At 34.7% G+C, this 20,324-nt stretch overlaps 2 protein-coding genes across 2 annotated transcripts; both read left to right on the top strand.

Moving 5' to 3' along the window:
• Positions 1-2,096: 2,096 nt before the first annotated feature.
• On the top strand, positions 2,097-6,806 carry LOC127509496 (OX-2 membrane glycoprotein-like). Its single transcript, XM_051888276.1, has 5 exons — positions 2,097-3,488; positions 3,610-3,951; positions 5,496-5,795; positions 5,976-6,071; positions 6,187-6,806. Exons 1-5 carry the CDS (start codon positions 3,296-3,298, stop codon positions 6,216-6,218), a joined length of 963 nt encoding a protein of 320 aa, XP_051744236.1. The 5' UTR covers positions 2,097-3,295; the 3' UTR covers positions 6,219-6,806.
• Positions 6,807-12,041: 5,235 nt separating this feature from the next.
• LOC127509506 (OX-2 membrane glycoprotein-like) lies at positions 12,042-15,993 on the top strand. The gene is made up of 5 exons (XM_051888288.1): positions 12,042-12,290; positions 12,402-12,743; positions 14,036-14,329; positions 14,618-14,722; positions 14,843-15,993. The coding sequence occupies exons 1-5, from the start codon at positions 12,242-12,244 to the stop codon at positions 14,890-14,892; spliced, it is 840 nt and encodes a 279-aa protein (XP_051744248.1). The 5' UTR covers positions 12,042-12,241; the 3' UTR covers positions 14,893-15,993.
• Positions 15,994-20,324: the final 4,331 nt, after the last annotated feature.

Raw genomic sequence — 20,324 nt, 5'->3', positions numbered from 1 at the left:
GCAGTCCAGATCTTTCACCTATAGAGAACATTTGGTGCATCGTTAAACAAAACATACATCAAAGACGACCACAAATTCTTCAGCAGCTGGAAACCTATATCAGGCAAGAATGGGACCAAATTCCAACACCAAAACTCCAGAAACTCATAACCTCGATGCCCAGACATCTTCAAACTGTTTTGAAAAGAAGAGATGTTACACCATGGTAAACATGCCCCCATCCCAACTATTTTGAGACCTGGCATCAAATTTGAAATGAGCTCATTTTGTGTATAAAATTGTAAAATTTCTCCGTTTAAACATTTGTTATGTTATCTATGTTCTATTGTGAATAAAATATTGGCTCATGTGATTTGAAAGTTAAATTGTATTCAAATTAAAAAAATGTCCCAACTTTTCCAGAATTCGGGTTGTAAGAGTTATTATAAACCATAATGCAATTATATTGCACTACCCCAAATATAGCATGGGGTAGTGGGTCACATCTTTACACCATTTAGTGAATGGGAACACTGCTTATTCCTGGGCTTACCTCATTCATTTGAATATGGGTAAATGTGAAAATAATAAGATTCTATTTTGTATATTGCCTGGTATGAAAAATATGATTTTCTAGTGTATAGCATCAAAAAACAACTGTATACGTCTGAGAAAATAACAATCCACACACTTACAAGTACAAAACATGTGACATGTGGTTGGTTGTTTTTGTTTGTGTGTAACACATTGGTAATTTCAGTTTGAAGTTCCCTTTTGAACAGTAAATATACACTAACAGTAACTTGGTGTGTAATTTCTGCAACACTGGGGGAAACAAAGCCACAGTTGAATGGTAATCATTCCCGAGTCTTAATCGTAACATCTTAAAGGAAAAGTTCACCCAAAAATGAAAATTACCCCAAAATTTACTCACCCTCAAGCCATAGGTGTATATGACTTTCTTCTTTCAGCCAAACACATTCAGAGTTATATTAAAAATATCCTGGCTCGTCCAAGCTTTATAATGGGAGTGATTGGAGGATGAGGTTTTGAAGTTCATATTGATCAAAAAAGTGCATATTGATCATTAAACAGACTCCACGCGGCTCCGGGGGGTTAATAAAGGCCTTCTGAAGCAAAATCGATGAGTTTGGGTAAGACAAATATCCTTATTTAAAACTTTATAAAGTAAAATAATGAGCTTCTGGCGCCACAGCCATACGCATCCGACATAAGCTTGTTATTTTACTTCATAAAGTTTTAAAACATTTAGGTTTTGAGTAGATATCATCTATTTAAAACCTAAATGTAAAAAAAAAAAAAAAAAAAAAAACACCTTGAAATATCACGGTTGACTAGATGGGATAGAGAAGGTTGGTAACACTTTCCAGTATACTTCTACTGTCTACACCCTGTGTACTCGACATTAATTCACAGTTTAGGGCTAAGTAGAAGATTTATAAACTACTTTAATTTGTAGCAGACAAATATTGGAATATTATATCAAAGTTTAGACATACAACATGACACACCAAATACTGGCTTACAGGCATTAAAAAAAAAACTAAAAAAAAACATTTAAACATTCCCAGGTTTTCCCTGGTAAAACACTTTATAATGGGAAAGTCTCTATGAACCAGCAACAGCAAAAGTATTCATTATCAGTTTCATTACAGTTAAATTAATCAGCATTATAAAGAGCAAAAGTCTTCACTGAAAAATAAAGCTATGTGAGTCATTTGCAGCAAAGTGAAAGTATTTTTTAGAGCCGTATGGTTCATTTGTAAACATAGGATACCTTTTATTTTGACAGGCTTACGAAAAGCACGTATGCATTCACGAAATTCCGCTTTATCTTATTTCCTCCTAATCATGTGCTTCCTGGAACTCAGTGAATCATACGGAGTTTACATTCTCGTGTTGTGATATTGTAAAGCTCTGATGAATGCTCATGTGGTGTGGATTACTCTGAATTTACTCAGAAGACAACACAATTACATTAGGACTTCGGTTTTGCTTGCATTTCTGATGAACAGTCGACGCTTGTGGGTTGATTGCAAAACTTAGGAGGCAAGTCGTCATGTTCGTTTACATCCTAAATAGCCTACTGTAGATTACTCAATCACCTATCGTAATTCGCACAATGGTGACAATATAGACTGTAATATTGAGATGAACTGATATAGAATCATGACTAAAAGCGGAACTGTTTTTGTCATGAGTCACATGTACAGTATAGCTACTGAAAGCTGTCTGTGGAAAGTCCGTAACAACCCTCCCAAAAAATACCGGAAATTATTAAAAGATTTACTGGACCGATAGGTAGATAAATAGATAGACCGATTATGATTACTGGTGTTACTGATAAGCAAAAGATCAGAAGAGTTCAACACAACATCAAAATAAATGAGCGCACTAACTAGTCTAGGTGGAGGGGTACTGAACCTGATAGCTGCAGAACACTGTTCCCAACTAAATTTGAACACATCCACTAGCCGCAAAAGAGAGTATTTGGACACTTATGTCACAGTTTGTTGCATTGTTAGCAAATGTCACTTTGATATTCTGATATAAATCACAATAAGTCTCTTATGTTCACCAAGGCTGCATTTATACAGTAAAAAAAATTATTTGAAGCAACTAATTTATATTGTAATATATCTTAAAATGAATTATAATCCTGTGATAGCAAAGCTGAATTTTCAGCATCATTACTCGAGTCTTCAGTGTCACATGATCCTTCAGAAATCATTCTAATATGCTGATTTGCTGCTCAAGAAACATTTCTTCTTATTATCAGTGTTGAAAACAGTGCTGCTTAATATTTATGTGGAAACCGTGATACATATTTTCAGGATTCTTTGATAAAAAATAAAGTTAGAAAGAATAGCATATATTTGGGGGAAAAAAAAGGTATTTTAATGCGTCCTTGCTAAATAAAAGTATTAATTTCTTTCAAAAAGGAACCCTTACTGATTATGCAGAAAAAAAAAAAATCATTTTTATAAATTCTGAAATTAATGCATGTCTGAATTTTTTTTTGCTTTCACCATTTAGTCTTAATTTTCAAGGTAAAAGTGAAAGAAGGATTTGCACTGTCAAAACTTTCATTTCAGTCACACTATCGATCGCTCCAAACAAACTTAGATGGGTGGGGCCGGTATACTGTGCAACACTAAGCATATTAAAATATTAAGCATACGTTTTATAGCAACTGTAGCTTTGCTTTAAGGAAGTAGATCTTTTAATTCTAATAGCCCAATTAATACTCTATATTAACATATAAAATGGAGACATTAGCATTTGGTTTAAATTAATGGTAATCTTATTCCAGTATGTACAGTGTCATTGTAAGAGAGCCGCTCATAAAATTCCCCTTTTTGTTTTTGATACAGTTACAAGTTTGGGACATTCCCCAGATAAACTATATATGTATCTGTTCATAGATAGGATTCAGAATATGTTAGACATGCTGCGCCTTCTGATCATATTAAGTTTGCTCAGAAGAGGTCGGTAATTGACTCCTAATTTTTATGGCTAAATCTGAAACTGCTCTGGCTGGATGTTTCTAAACTGGATGGAGATGGTGGGAGGCTTATAACAACATCATTTTTTTTTTTTATTCCCCAGCTTACCTTTCAGAAATTGTAGGACAAGGAGACACAAATGTTGTGGTGGGTCAGGATGCTTCATTCTCTTGTACGCTGCCAAACCCGTCTGGAGTCAAACATGTCACCTGGCAGCGGGTGCGTGCGGATCAGTCTGTACAAATTCTGGCTACATTCAGCGAACGCTTCCAGGATAATGTGGATAAGGAGTATGCCAGTAAAGTCACTTTGACTCGTGCATCATTTAATTCAACATCTATTGAGATCAAAAACACAACATTTGAAGATGAGGCTTGCTACATTTGTTCCTTCAAAGTGTATCCATCAGGACCCATACGAAAAACCATGTGCCTCACTGTTAAAGGTAGGTAAATGCCTGCAACCAAACTAATTGAAATCACAAAGGTTTTCTCAGATTTTGAGTCAAAAACACTTGGATTAATTAAAAAAAGACAGGTTTTAACCAAAACGTTTAACTGTTTTTAAGACTAGGGCATATCAGTTTGGGGAAGGTTATGTTTTTCAAATGTGTAATTATATAATTTATTTTTACCAAAACAGAGGTTTGGTATTTGTTTTACATTTTAGAAATGGCTGAAAAGCCATTAATGGCTTATAATAGGCTATTTAATGGCAGGTTCCCATTGTGACAACTTACTCCATATAGTTTGACAATATTTCCCACTATTGGGGACATAAGGTTGATGTGTGTTAAATGATCTTTTTCATGGCAATAACAGTGGAAATGTTTAAAGTGCCCCTATTATGCTATTTTAAAGTTTCCTAATTTCATTTTGGAGGTCTCCTACAGTAGGTTTACATGCACCCAAGGTCAAAAAAACATAATTTTCTCATTACTTACATTATAGCATTACCTCTTTTCGGTTCAATTAAGGATCCAATCTCTCTAAACCTCTCCTTTCTGAGATCCTACTCTGATTGGTCAGATGGCCCAGTCAGTTGTGATTGGTCTACCGCTTACACCGCATGTAGGGAAACAAAATCGCCTTTACCATATCTGAATTTCAACCACAGATGCTTCCTCAGCACTTGTATAGTTCAAATAGTAACAATGGCTTCGGTTTTACTGACTCAACACATCCTCATCCTTTGGAAGCGCATGCAAAGTAGATTTGCTTATGAACACGCTGTCTTCTCGACATGTTGACAAAACGAAACTCTTCCAGGCATCAGCTACAACTACAGTGTTTGAGCGTCAAAGTAGACATTGTACACAGGAACTAATGAAGACCATAGGCTGGCATTAATTTGTTACAAACATAGGCTTGTGCAGGAAGTAAGACTGGAATTACTGACGACTCATTTCAAAGTCGGTTCTTTCTTTTGGGAGAAAACCGATGAAATCTGATCTTTGAAACTTGGCAGACCTTTTACATTCCCAAACAGTTGTATTGCACACTACATGAAAGATAATATCTGAACAAGCATAATAGGGACACTTTAATAGCTTTTTTGTAGTCAAGACTTTCAAAAGTATAAGCCTACCCTGAGAAATATTCCCTGAAGTAAAAAAAGTGTAAACTAGCTCCAGTCTCCACTAATTGGTCAATAAGACAGAAAGTATGTGAAGTGTACTGTATAAGTTGTGTAAGTGAAAAACAAGCAGTTTTATCCAAGATAATGCAGATATGCCCAAACTCATAAGGGGTGGTGGAAATCAGAAGGTACACAGAGATCTGTCTATGAATGATAATGGTATCTCAAAACAAGACTTTTATTCAGTTTCCAGTTCCAGAAAAATGAAAGCAAGTGTCAGCATCATAGGGTTAAGACAGCACAGTATATATTGTGAACTTTAATAGACATTTTGAGCTTTGGATATCACATTATTTATTGTTTAGTGTTAAAAGGTTATATTTGAGTAATTATGTTGCTGTTATTTTCCAGGTATCTCAGAAATAACAGCGGAAGTGAATTCTTCACCCACTTCTGATACAAATGTTGTAGTCTCTTGTTCAGCCACCGGTAAACCAACTCCAACAATCCAGTGGAAATCTGCAGAGAATGAGCTGAACTACATGTCAAATAATTTCACAAACCTCAACTTAGATAGTTCAAGCACCATTACAAGTAACATCACGCTTCCACTGTCACAGTTTCATGGGAAGTACGTGGAATGTTTGGTTCAGAGTGACGGTGTGGAGAAGAGGTACCAAATTTACGTGCCTCAACAAGATGATGATAAAGGTAACTTGATTTGACTTATGATACATAAGTGTTTGGATGGTTGTGGCTTATTGTATTAAAAACTGCATGAGCTAATAATAACATGAGCAAGCAGTGGTAATATTGTAAAGATGTGTTTTTATGTTTTAAATGAAATGATCTTCATCAATCTTTACATGCAAAAATATTTTTCTTTCACAGAAAATGACACATTAAGAAGTTATATAATTCCGATGTTGGTCGTGGTTATTTTCAGTATTGTCGTTATTGCCTTCTACCTTCACACAAAGTTAAATAGTAAGTAGAAAATTATTACTCTCTATCAGGACCACATTTATTGTCATAAAGAACAGCATTGTTAAATATGTATATTAATCATTTCTTTTTTTTCTTCCTTTTTTTTTTTTTCCAGATAAAGATCAGAAATTTGCTTGTACAGCATAAACTACTGGTCTGCTGCCACTTTATTCAAAATTTACAAAACTGTTATATGCTACTTTTGCTACTAAAAAAGAAACTGTTTACATTCATGAATAAGCTAATTGTATAAATAATATCTGTTCACCTGAGAAAGTCTCTATAGTTTCTACATCCTGCATCTGCACTTTAAGAACTTAATGAATAGTTATTTCTACTTAACATTTGGTATTATTTATTGTTGTGGGTAATGTGTATTGCATTTTGAAGAATTTTGTTACAGCAGGCTGTCTTTGAGTATCGGCTACAGTTTTTTATTTTTATTTTTTTATTTATTTATTTTCTTTACCAAACCCTTTTGCTATATGTGAATTTTGTGTTTTATACATTAATTGAACATAGAAAGTTCGTTGTCATTTATACTATGTATAGTCCATAAGTCCATATCTGGTACTGAAACCAACTGAGCCAGACATGAAAATGTGTAAATGTTATTGCAGTCAAAGTCATTTCCACTTATCTACAACACACTGACATGCTGTTCAGCAAAGCCACAGGTCACCTGTCCATAATGCTCAAAGTTCTTTAATAAAACATGTTTGATGGATGCAAATATTCCCAAGAGCGATCATTTGATGGCTAACCCACCAATAACAATAGCATAATTCTTTAGAAATCCCTTTGTAATTTGTCATTGGCGTCATTTGCCTTTTGGCAGTGTGCCAACAATACTCTGGAAAAGTATTCCATTCATCTTCTCATGTACCAATGACATGTGAACAGATAAGAGTATCCTGTTTATATCCAGTGACAGCCATTCCAGCAAGTCTGACTCAATACAGATTTTTATCCTTAAAATACCTAAAGTAACCCCTCAAATGGAGAATGAATGTTTTGCTTTCAGTTCCTTTCATTGCAGAAGTAAGTTTCTGTTTCTTCCATATGCAGTGCATCAGTAATCAGTTAAATCCTTTTAAGATTTTTTTACCCCATTAAAACAGACAATAGATATTTTGCAGAATGTCCAGGCTGTTCTTTTCCCTATAACAAAAGTGAATAGCCAATACTGTCAAATTTCAAGGACAAAATGGCTACCAAAAAAAGTGCATTTTCCTTCTTAATCCATACAATATTTTTGTGTTATACACAGAATTAAATTTAAATTGTTATTCACTAAAAGTCTTGCCTTCCCTCTCATACACATTCAAACCTGACACATTAAAGGGATAGTTCACCCAAAAACGAAAATTCTCTAATCATTTACTTCATGCCATCCCTGATGTATATGATCAACGCTATCTCACGACCAATTCGTACATATTTTACGAGGTGGCTAATTCGTATGTGACCTCACTCGTACGAATTCATACGATTTGTCTAAACCCCAGTGACGGTAGGTTTAGGGGCGGGGTTAGGGGTATGTCATTCGTATGAATTCATACGAATTTGGCAACTCGTAAAATACATATGATTTAGCAAAAAACTTACGAATTCGTACGACCTCACTCATACGAATTTGTACGTTTTTTGCTAAATCGTACATATTTTACACGTTGCTAAATTCGTATGAATTAGCCACTTCTGAAAATACGTAGGAATTGCCGTGAGATCGGGTTGACATGACTGACTTTTGTGAGGTCACAGCAAGCTAAAAGTGTAATGTCACAGCGCACTCACTGTGTGCTCATACTATGGTCAATGTGAGGTCAAAGCGCACTCACTGTGTTTATACTGTGGTCAATGAACTGTGTGTTCTTGCCAGAGCTGGGTAGTAACGGATTACATGTAATCTGGATTATGTAATCAGATTCCAAAAATCAAGTACTTGTAATTAGAGTAAACTACTTTTGAAAATACTTGTAATCAGACTACAGATACTTTTTTATGAATTACATGATTACATATTATTTACACAATGGCATTAAGTTGTTCAAAATTAATTGATTCTCCTAATTTTTCATTTTTTTAATGTTTATATTTTTTCCATAATAAACCTGCCACTTATATATATATATATACAGGTGCTGGTCATATAATTAGAATATCGTGAAAAAGTTCATTTTTTTATTGTAAATTATTTTAAAAAATGAAACTTTCATATATTCTAGATTCCCTACATGTAAAGTAAAACATTTCAAACGGTTTTTTTTTGTAAATTTGTTGATTAGAGCGTACAGCTAATGAAAGTCCAAAATCCAGTATCTCAAAATATTAGAATATTTACATTTGAGTTTCATTAAATGACCATCCCTACAGTATAAAATCCGGGTATCTTTTGTTTTTTGAAACCACACTAATGGGGAAGACTGCTGACTTGGCAATGGTCCAGGAGACAATCATTGACACCCTCCACAAAGAGAGTAAGTCACAGAAGGTCATTACTGAATGGGGTGGCTGTTTACAGAGTGATGTATCAAAGCATATTAAATGCAAAGTTGACTGGAAGGAAGAAATTGGGTAGGCAAAGGTGCACAAGCAACAGGGATGACCGCAAGCTTGAGAGTACTGTCAAGTAAAGCCGATTCAAACACTTGGGAGAGCTTCACAATGAGTAGAATGAAGCCGGAGTCAGCGCATCAAGAGTCACCACACTCAGACATCTTCAGGAAAAGGACTACCAAGCCACTTCTGAACCAGAGACAACGTCAGAAGCATCTTACCTGGGCTAAGGAGAGAAAGAACTGGACAGTTAACAGTGGTCGAAAGTCCTCTTTTCAGATAAAAGTAAATTTTGCATTTCATGTTGAAATCATGGTCCCAGAGTCTGAAGGAAGACTGGAGAGGCACAGAATCCAAGCTGCTTGAAGTCTAGTGTGAAGTTTCTGAAGTCAATAATGATTTGGGGGGGGCGTGACGTCTGCTGGTGTTGGTCCATTGTGTTTTATCAAGTGCAAAGTCAATGCAGCCATCTTCCAGGAGATTTTGAAGCACTTTATGCTTCCATCTGCTGACAAGCTTTATGGAGATGCTGATTTCCTTTTCCAGCAGGACTTTAGCACCTGCCCACAGTGCAAAAAACACTTCCAAGTGGTTTGCTGACCATGATATTACTGTGCTTTATTGGCCAGCCAATATGCCTGACCTGAATCTATGGGATATTTTCAAGAGAAAGATGAGAAACAGTCGATCCAACAATATACAGATGATCTGAAGGCTCAATAGTGCCTCAGCAGTGCCACAGGCTGATCACTTCCATGCCACACTTCACTGATGCAGTAATTTGGGCTAGGAGCAAGTCATTTGCTGTAATATGTCCTGCCAATCAAGTATTGAGTGCACAAAAGAACATACTTTAAAGAACTTTAACTTTTCTGTTTTGCAAATCCATTTTTTGATTGATTTTAGGAAATATTCTAATATTTTGAAATACTGGATTTTGGACTTTCATGAGCTGTACGCTCTAATCATCAAAATTTAAAAAAAAAAACTTTTGAAATGTTTTACTTTACATGTAGGGAATCTAGAATATATGAAAGTTTCATTTTTAAAAATAATTTATAATAAAAAAAATGAACTTTTTGATGATATTCTAATTATATGACCAGCACCTGTATATATATATATCCTATAATATGTGTGACATCAAATAAGGGTTAGCACAAAAGTAATCTAAATGTAATCCAAAAGTAGTCAGATTACGTTACCAGAAATGTGCAATCTAAGAGATTATATTACTGATTACAAATTTTGTCATGTAACTTGTAATCAGTAACTGATTACAATTCATAAGTAATCTACCCAGCTCTGGTTCTTTCTATGGTCAAAATGTGAGGTCACAGCGCACTCACTGTGCGCTAATATATGGTCATATGGTTGGCATTTGACACAAATATTTGTATTTGACAGATGCATTTAGATTCTGCCGTTATTTTGGTGACTCCTTTTCACTTCTTAACCTCTATTTCTTTTTCCCCTTGAAAAGACTTGACACATCTTGAAATACAGAGAGCAATATGTCAATGCAATTAGTTTGATTACTGGTGTGATTACTGAAACCAGATGATTCTACACCTGAGCTAGCAAGATGGCTGGTTCACATGTACCTGGCTATGTGCCAGTACTCTGCTAACACAGGGCCAGGCCACAGTGGATATTGGCATTATAATAGCATATGAGCGTATGTGAATAGCAATTAAAGAAACCACTCCCCATTTCTCCAGTGTAACAATTCCATGCTGAAATCCTGGCATATCCACGTTTTTTAAGTGTTGAGAAACAGGAAGTTTCTCAACTTCCTGTCCCACCCCCCCCCCCATTTAACCTCAACATTTTTAATTCACAATGAGCTCATATATTACTCACGCTGCGAGTATCACAGTATGAATCATTTGAATTTACAATAAGCTCAAGTATTACTCACACTGCAATTATCACAGTATGAGGATTTTGTGATGTTGACTGGATCATCGGGAACATTGGGGATGGCATGAGGGTAAGTAAATGTTGAGAGAATTTCCGTATTTGTTGAACTATCCCTTAACAATGCATGAAAACTTTTAACTGGAAGTGCAGAACACCCAGCACTTCCTTATGGTTTGGTCCACAGGGAAGGAATTAAATATGCAAATAATGATGCAGAACATTGTTTGATATGTTAAGTACATATAAATGATAAACAACTCAATAAATATAGGCAGCCCACATCAAACAGTGAAAGATAAATGTATTAACTGGCCAAGCTGATTACTTAAGTTCATCATTTTGATTCATCCACTGATAAATACAACCAACAACAACCTGGTTTTAAATTGTTAGCAAAAAAATTTTGACATTTTTTTTCTAACAAGTCAATATATCTATTTGCTCAACAGTTAAATACTTGACATGTATGCTTTTCTGTAAAATTAATATTATGAAGGATCTAAATCACAATGTAATGTGGAGTGCTGAATCTCAATGCCGTGACCCCATGAATACACAAATTTACCATAATACATGAGACAGCAAAAATACAAACCATTTCTTCATTTGCAAATTAGTTTCTGGGAATGTGAGTCTTCCTGTTTAACATGGATTTTTTTTCCTTCTCAAAAGTGATGCCTCATTTTAACTGTCATTTAAATAAGGAAACTCCAATAATTACGTCACATGGTGAAGTAAGCAAGCAGGTGGTTTATTTACTTTCACTTTACATGAATGCAGGGTGTATGCGCTGTATGTGGGGAACCAGTGGCGTAGCACTGCGGGGGGCCCCGCGATAACCCCCCTGTGCAGGGTTGCATGAACAGATGAGATGATGATCATGTCAACAATAGCCAGAGATATTGTCAAAAGCATCAAATATTGGCAATATTAAGATGATTTAGCATTTCCAATTAATGTAGGCCTGTTACTTTCTTCTGATCTATCAGTATTACTATTAGGTTAGGCTACGTTTATTAATAAATTAATATTATAATAAATTAGCCCCGCAATAATTTCATAGCGCATCACCGCATAACTGATGTGCTGTGAGGATAATAAAAGACTAGGCTATTTGCTCCTCTTGAAAATGTTTTACACATTTTTTAGGTCTATTATACAATTAATTACAGGCCCATAATTAAAATTATAAACAGTCTTTAATATTCACTGCAGTCATCAATGGAAATTAAGAGCAGCTATAGGCTACTTCAAGCACCGACTTTAAAAAACAACCTGTTCAACACGAAATACTATTCTTCTTATTTGTTTCACTATATGTACGGACCACAAGAGAAATAATGGAATACATTAAGACAGGTATACCGTTATCAGCATATTATGTTGAAATTCGTCTCTGAGAGAATATGATCCGTTAATACAGCGTCTAGCTCCCTCACTTTTTACTTTCACTTTATGTAGTGAATAGGTTGGGAGACTTTTTTTTCACGTTTTTCAACACTTGAGCAAAGTTTGCTTCTTGCGTCATATCAGTGGCTCACCTTCTTGGGTTGAAACGGAAAGATCCCCCGCCCCCTTGGAGGCATCTGACTTACGCTACGCTACGCCTCTACAGGGAACTCAGGGAAATTCTGCACTTAGCTATATATATATATAAGATCACAAACGGACCATGGAAACCATTCGACATGTTGTGTCTGTTGAACTTGATCGTAATTTTAAGCTTCATAAATAGAGGTTAGTCATCATGAGAATCCTACTTTTTATTCAATACAACGCATTTCTTTTTAGGACAAAACTGTGTTGTTAAGTTTGCAAATTAATAACTTGTTTGTTTTTATTCCACAGCTTACCTTTCAGAAATTGTAGGACAAGGAGACACAAATGTTGTGGTGGGTCAGGATGCTTCATTCTCTTGTACGCTGCCAAACCCGTCTGGAGTCAAACATGTCACCTGGCAGCGGGTGCGCGCGGATCAGTCTGTACAAATTCTGGCTACATTCAGCGAACGCTTCCAGGATAATGTGGATAAGGAGTATGCCAGTAAAGTCACTTTGACTCGTGCGTCATTTAATTCAACATCTATTGAGATCAAAAACACAACATTTGAAGATGAGGCTTGCTACATTTGTTCCTTCAAAGTGTATCCGTCAGGACCCATACGAAAGACCATGTGCCTCACTGTTAAAGGTAGGTAAACACCTGTACATTACTGTGACGATACCATGGTGTAGTCATAGTTTTAGATGGTAATACCATGGTGTTTGATATAGGCTATGGGTCTAAATACAGCATTTTTGTAAAAATGTAATTTTAAAAGTCACTTTAGAATAAACAGCACATACCTTGCACTGTATCTTGACTATCCACACATTGTTCTTATGTGGCGGGGCATGTTGTCACAATGAACATTTTAGCTATATATATATTAAAGATGCACCGATATATCGGCCAATAATCGGTATCGGCTGATAAAAGCAAATTTTCACACTATCGGCTATCGGCTGATATAAAAACAACCGATAGTCAGGGCTTAATATATCCTGTCAATCAAAAGTGCACTGAATGCACTGAATTTGTGATTTGTGTAAAGATAATGCTAAGAAACCAGTTTGATGTTCAATATTAATAGTTATTATATGAATTGATAACATTCAGAAAGTTAAGAAATATTAATTTATTCTTCAGAGTTTAGTTAATGTGTGTTAATATTAATTTGGGTAATGTGTTTGTTTATAACTGATGCCAGTTACTCTGAAACAAGAAATAAAGTTTTTATATGCATTTCTTTCAAACAATGATTAATTAATTATAATGAAATTATCATTAATTTAAAAAAAGGTATAAAAGGCAGAAACCCCAAACTATCATTATCGTTATCGGCAGATATCACTAATCGGCTATCGGTATCGGTGGAGAAATTTAGTATCGGTATATATATATACATATATATATATATATATATATATATATATATATATATAGATAGATATATATGTATATATGTGTGTGTGTGTGTTACCGGCAATGTGTGAAATCCGGCATTGTATAGAATGCCTAGGGAATATATAGAATGCCTTAAGTTTTTTGGCAAAGTATGAAATGGTTTATATTTCACACATTTTGTAGGCATTCTATACAATGCCAAAGGGCTTGTCATTCTGTCAAATATCTAGGTAATGTATAGAATGCCTAGGAAAAGTATGCAACATAATCACAAAAAACAGACATTTCATACTTTGCCTACAAACTCATTCTATATATTCCCTTGGCATTCGATACAATACCTGCTTTTCACACATTGCTGGTTATATATATAAATATATATATATATATATATATATATATATATATATATATATATACAAGGACTAATGCAAGGACTAAAACCATCAAGCCAAACTTGTATTTAGAAGTTTTTCTAGTGTTGTAGGCCTAATATTTAGTACTTTTTAAGTCATTATCTTGCTGGTATTTTCCAGGTATCTCAGAAATAACAGCGGAAATGAATCCTTCACCCACTTCTGATCAGGTTGTAGTCTCATGTTCAGTCACCGGTAAACCAACTCCAAAAATCCAGTGGAAATCCGCAGAGAAAGAGCTGAACTTCGTGTCAAATAATTTCACAACACTAAACAAAGACAGTTCAACCACCATTACAAGTAACATCACGTTTCCACTGTCACAGTTTCATGGGAAGTACGTAGAATGTTTGGCTCAGAGTGACAGTGTGGAGAAGAGGTACCAAATCTACGTGCCTCAACAAGATGATAAAGGTAACGGGTTCAACACGGATATCAGCTAATAGTAAATCACATTGAGAAAATGTGCAGTTGTTACTTTCTAACTAATGCAGTCGCTTAATTTAGTCATACTAAATATTTTTTAATGAAATAACTCAAAAGATAAAACTGACTAATTTAGATGTTACAACATGAAGCACATTTTTAGATAAAACAGCAAAACCAATTAAGCCACACATTCATTATGTTGCCATTTTGACAGTTTTTAACTGCATGACTTTTTCTCACTATCTAATGAAAAAATATTTTCTTGTCTTGCAGCGAAGAATGCTACACAAAGGAGTTACATCATTACATCGGTCATCATTGTCATGACTGTTGTGGTTATTGTAATTTTTGTCATCTGTCTTCACACCAAACTAAAGAGTAAGCTGCAAAATTCTGTCTCTCAAGTTTAAATACTGCACCATACCCAACATACTGTAATCTTTTAACAACAGCATCTCTAATTCAATAATTATTTTTTGCTTATTTTTTCTCCCCAAGGAGACAGTTTTGGTATGAAATCCCTTGATGACCTAAACGAGGAATGTTAACTCTGCAGCTTCATATGTTTGTTTTGTTTTTTTCCTCACGAAAAAATTAATTAATTAATTATTTTCTTCATGAATATGAATTGTTGTATGTTCCTTAAAGGAATCACGAATGTGTCTAGTATTTATTTAATTTATTTATTTACATAGGCCTACATGCATTTTACATATTTATGTTTACAATACTGTGAAGTATTCTATTACAATAATATATTTAAATACACAATATTTTTGCCACTATGTTAGTGTATTTTGACCCCAGAGAACAACTGTATAATAGACATGTAATATTCATACTATAACTCATGTATTAATTTATCAGATGTATTTGCACTTTAAGACCCAGTTGGTTGAATGTAACGCTTGAATGTAATGTAATTATTCTAAAGTTGAGTATGTGACAGTAATATATAAATTCATAAATGCAAGTTTTGATGTTTTCCCATGATCCATTTGTTGTGCAATGACAGTGGTTTGGGGAAGGAAAAAACATTACCTAATACAAACCGAGAATCTAAAGGGTAAAAAATCTATTCTTCAACAGTGAGTAACAAACTGAAAGTTATGTCATTATTAGACACAGATACTGTTTTGTGGTTTCCTGCAGGAAAATCTAAAAGCTGCTTAGAGAGATTCCTAGTTTTGTTACTATTGTTAGTATTTGTACTTTGTTCACTGCAGTAACAAGTAAGTAGTAAGTAAGTGTTTAGCTGGCAAGAATGACTGGCAAGTAAATCATAAGTGTATAAAGTTACATATTTGTGTTTGTTACATGTTATATGTATGTTTATAAAACGGTTAGTTCCTGTCCTTGATTCTGATTGGTCAATAGCTGTGTTTTATTCACGATAAAACACGGCTATGACCGCTTCACCCAACGGTTCTGTGTATCACTACACAACCCCCTTAGCAACCACTCTTAGCAACGTAAACTATGTTCTCAATTGATATTGTTCATTTAAGCTTAAGTTATAAGCTAACTGTATTATGTAGAAGAGTATTGTGAGAAAGAGGTCGAGTGAGCGAGTTTATTACCTGCATTCAGATTTAGCATTTTCCTTCAGGTCAGTTCTATGTTCATAATAAAAAATCTGTTTAAATGTCCGATGTATTATCTTGTCCTTTTAACAGTTAAGGGGTTTTACCATGACTGACAGTGCTAGTCAAAGCATTTGTCAGTTGCGTCTTGTTCCGTGTTCACAACAATTCAGTCTTTTCAATGTAAAAGTCTTTGCTACTGACTGACACACTCAAAAAGACAGTCTTTGCCGCCATCTAATGGCGTAATAATGTAACTTCTGTTGCTGTTCACAGTCAGGGACTATTTTTTCCGGCGGAAGGAAGGCTTTTAGTGAAAGTTTACTTCATGAAAGTTGCATTGATACATATTTTTGGCTTTAATATTTGTATTGTGTGGTAACCGTTTTATAATTCAATGCAATTGCACATTGCAGGTTAGACGTAAACAATAAGGTACTCAAGGCTAGTGCTGTATCGTGAATACACTAGCTTCGCATCATGCCTAACAACGCCCTTCAGCCGTGACTTATTCACGATACAGCACAGCCTCTCTTACCTTATTGCTTAAGTCTAACCTGCAATGCGCAATTGCATTGAATTAAAAACAACTTGTCAACTGCTGCATCAACATTACTTAAATTTCTTTGCTTAAACCCAAATATGTAAGATGAATTTAGGTTGATTGAGACACTTTTGCCTTTGAGATGACTGAGAAAAATGCCCCAGTCTCCCTGAATTCAACATATATGTATAATGTCATTTCGAGTAAATCTAGTTAAAAAAATCTAAAACATTTTCATAACATTGCAGATTTTGAAAGGAAGAGAAGCTATTCACACAGTGAAAAGAAAGGGCCACTGGCCTAGTCGAGCTGAAAATGACGTATTTAAAGCGGTAACTGGCTAGTGGTAAATGCTGAGGCATGATTCCTGTACAAGGTCTAAACAACTTGCAGTATCAAACCAGTGGCAAACGAACACAATTTAAAGTTTTTGTTCCCTAAAATTACCAACTTGTAACTTTCAACAGTGCTTTGCTACCTCTTTTTTCACTAGCCACATGATTATCACTAGCGCATCTATATTATGATGCACAGGTGTTGCATCTGCAAACGGAGATGTGGTTAGAGCATGAGACAAACTTTAGGTAGCCATTTTCAAGTTAGCCATTTCCCTTGACTTACTGAGCACAGAAACATGCAGTTCTTTCACGCGACTTCTACGTTCCTTATTATGGCTGTTCTCTGCAGTCTGCTATGGTCTTTAGCAGGGGGTAAGTTTCGCTCACTTCTTATATAAAAAAATAAATCAGACACATCTGTTTTTTTAATGAAGCTTTCCCAGCAAACATTCTCAGAACTTTGGCTAATATTCTGGGAAGGTTCTTTCAAAGAACAAACATCCTTCCAGTAACATTAATAGAATGTTAGTTCAAAGTTATCTGGTCTTTAATAACATCTTTGAGCATTACCACAAAAGTGTTATTTACATTATTCATTTATCATTATTCATAGCTGGATGTTAGGCAAATGTTTTTTTAAACATTACTACTTACAGTATTACTTCTTTCAGATGGTTCAGAGAACGTTCAAAATTAATGTTCCCATAATACTTGCAAAATTATAAAACAGAAAACATTAAGGGAATGTTTTCTCGATTTTATCATTTAGCAAGTATTATATGACATTCACCAAGAAAAGGTTTTTAAAACATTTTAAAAAAAACTGGACATTTTGAACATTCTGAGAACATTCAGAAATAAAGTTTTCATAACTTAATTGGAACTTTAGCAAAACTTTCTTTTTTTTTTTTATTTTTTTTTTAGCTGGGTTGTTACATTTTGGTGTTGAGGTCTTTTTTAATTCATTTAACATTTTTGATGGGCTTGATGAAATGCAAAATATTTCCCAGGTACCTTGGTTGTGAAATACTCACGTGAACCGGTGACGGAGACTGAAGGCCATTCGTTGTCTCTCAAGTGTGAGGTGCAGTATGAGATACAGGATTGTGACATTGTGAACAATTGGTGGTACATAAAGCACGCTAAGCGTGAACCTGAGGTCGAGCCCATCACAGATCCAAACCAATATGTAATTGAAGTAAATGAAACACAAAAAGAAAAACTGAGGCACAGGAACATTTTCCTCTCATTCAATTCCTTGAGACTTAAAGACAGTGGATACTACCAGTGTGATGCCAAATGTCTCAACAGTGGGACTGCAGCGAAAGGCCATCTTGTGTACCTCAATGTCACAGGTTTGAGCAGAAACAAAATCATTGATTGTTAGTTGTTGTGTTAAAATGCTCTTAAATTTGACAATTGTTAATGTGACAAACCTGTTTCTACAGCTGATTCATACAAAGGTCTGAAGGTCTCAACATGGAGTGGCCAGTTAAAGGCAGACGCAGCTGTGCTAGCATTCAGCGCCATATTATTTTTATGGTGTTATTAAATGACATGTTTTCAGTATGAACCATTGCAAAAAAAAAAAAAAAAAAACCATTAAAAAAATAAAATTGGTTCTAATTTATCCTAAAGCACCATAAATTGAGTATTATTAGAATTTTATTTCTATATTTTAATATTCTTATTACCTAATTTAAGTTGTCAAAGGGATGATGAATTGCACAGCTTGTATATTAAATGATCTTTTTGTGCTAAATTCATTTTAACTGCAATGGAACATTTCACTGCAGCAGTCCAGGCTTGTGGCTGAAACTGAAACTAAGCTCATCTTAGTTTCATCAAGCTCACCATAGTTGTGATCAGATCAGTGATGGCACTTTTGCATTTTGCACTTGTGATACAATTCCCTTCAGTGTTGGGGAAAGTTAAAGTAATGCATTACAATATTGTGTTGCTCCCTAAAAAAGTAACAAATTGCATTACTTGGTTACTTTTTATGGAAAATAATGCGTTATGTTACTTTTCCTCACCTGGGCTGGGCCTTTCGCACCTAAAGTGACATGAATAAGCCTCAGTCGGAAGGAAATGCAAATGTACAGTAGAGGGCGCAGCTCAAATAAACCTTTCAGCTGTGCTGCCATTCTGGATTTCAGTAGAATATGCAGGAGAAGAAAGTTTACTCTTCAGCAATAAAAATAAATAAATAAGTAAGTAAATAAAACAAATGTGATGTTTATCGAAAGTAATTTTTGCTTATGTGTATGATTGAATTGGCTCATCGAAGGTCAGCTGCAAGACATTGGTTAATAATGCGAGATTAAATACAAAGTATATTTGTGTTATTTAACATTTAATTACTGCAGGTTTGTGTAATATTCTGAGATTGAGATCTGAGAATTTTAATCATTTTGAGGAATACTGAATCTGTTTTTGTGCAAGTGAGATGAGTAAATGCATGAGTAAATGTTCACATTACTTACTCCGGATTTCTCTAAACATGGGGACAGGAGAGCTGTCAGTCATTAAATGAACTGTGCGATGACGCTTTGTGCGAATTATGGGTGTAACTTCCATTAAACTGTAAACAATCACTGAAATGTTCACTCTATAAACGCAATAATATGCTTCTTTTAAAAACTGGGCACAATGAGATGACGTTATTCTCACTCTGTTCAACCACTGAATATTAAAAGGAAATTTAAAAGTGTAAAAGCATCAACAAAGTACATTACTGTGTAGTACTCTATTGCATTAATATAGTTAATTACACAATATTTTTACCACAGAGAATGACTGTATAAAAGATAATATTCAACTATAACTCGTGTATTAATTTATCAGACTCATGTATTTGCACTTTAAGACCCAGTTGGTTGTAATGTAATGTTAATGCTTGAATGTAATGTTATTCTTCTGGAGTTCAGCCTGTGACAGTAAGTCATAAATTCATAAATGTTTTCCCATCATTCATGATGTCACAGTTCACAATGGTACAGTACTGTGTTGAGCAATGACAGTGGTTTGGGGAAGAAAAAACATTACCCAATACAAACCGAGAATCTAAAGGGTTGAAAAACCTCCAACAGTGTGAAACAAAGTGAAAGTTATGTCATTATTAGACACAGATACTGTTTTGTGGTTTTCTGTAGGAAACTCTAAAGGCTGCTTAGAGAGTTGACTTTTGTTACTATTGTTAGTATTTGTACTTTGTTCACTGCAGTAATATTACTAAAAGTACAAGTGTTTAGCTGGCAAGAATGACTGGCAAGTAAATTATAAGAGTATAAAGTTGCATATTTCTGTTTATTGCAGTATATGTGTGTGTCTAACCTGCAATGCACAATTGCATTTAATTAAAAAAACTAGTCAACTGCTGCATTAACATTAATTTCTTTGCATAACCCCAAAAAAGGAAGAGGTGTGTCAAACACAGGAAATTTATGCAGGTCACATAAATGATGTCAACAAATTAGTATAACACACATAGATGACAAGACTAAAAATATCAT

Source organism: Ctenopharyngodon idella, chromosome 1, assembly GCF_019924925.1.
Source record: "Ctenopharyngodon idella isolate HZGC_01 chromosome 1, HZGC01, whole genome shotgun sequence".
Classification (NCBI taxonomy): Eukaryota; Metazoa; Chordata; class Actinopteri; order Cypriniformes; family Xenocyprididae; genus Ctenopharyngodon; species Ctenopharyngodon idella.
This window is presented reverse-complemented; position numbering and strand designations above follow the sequence as displayed.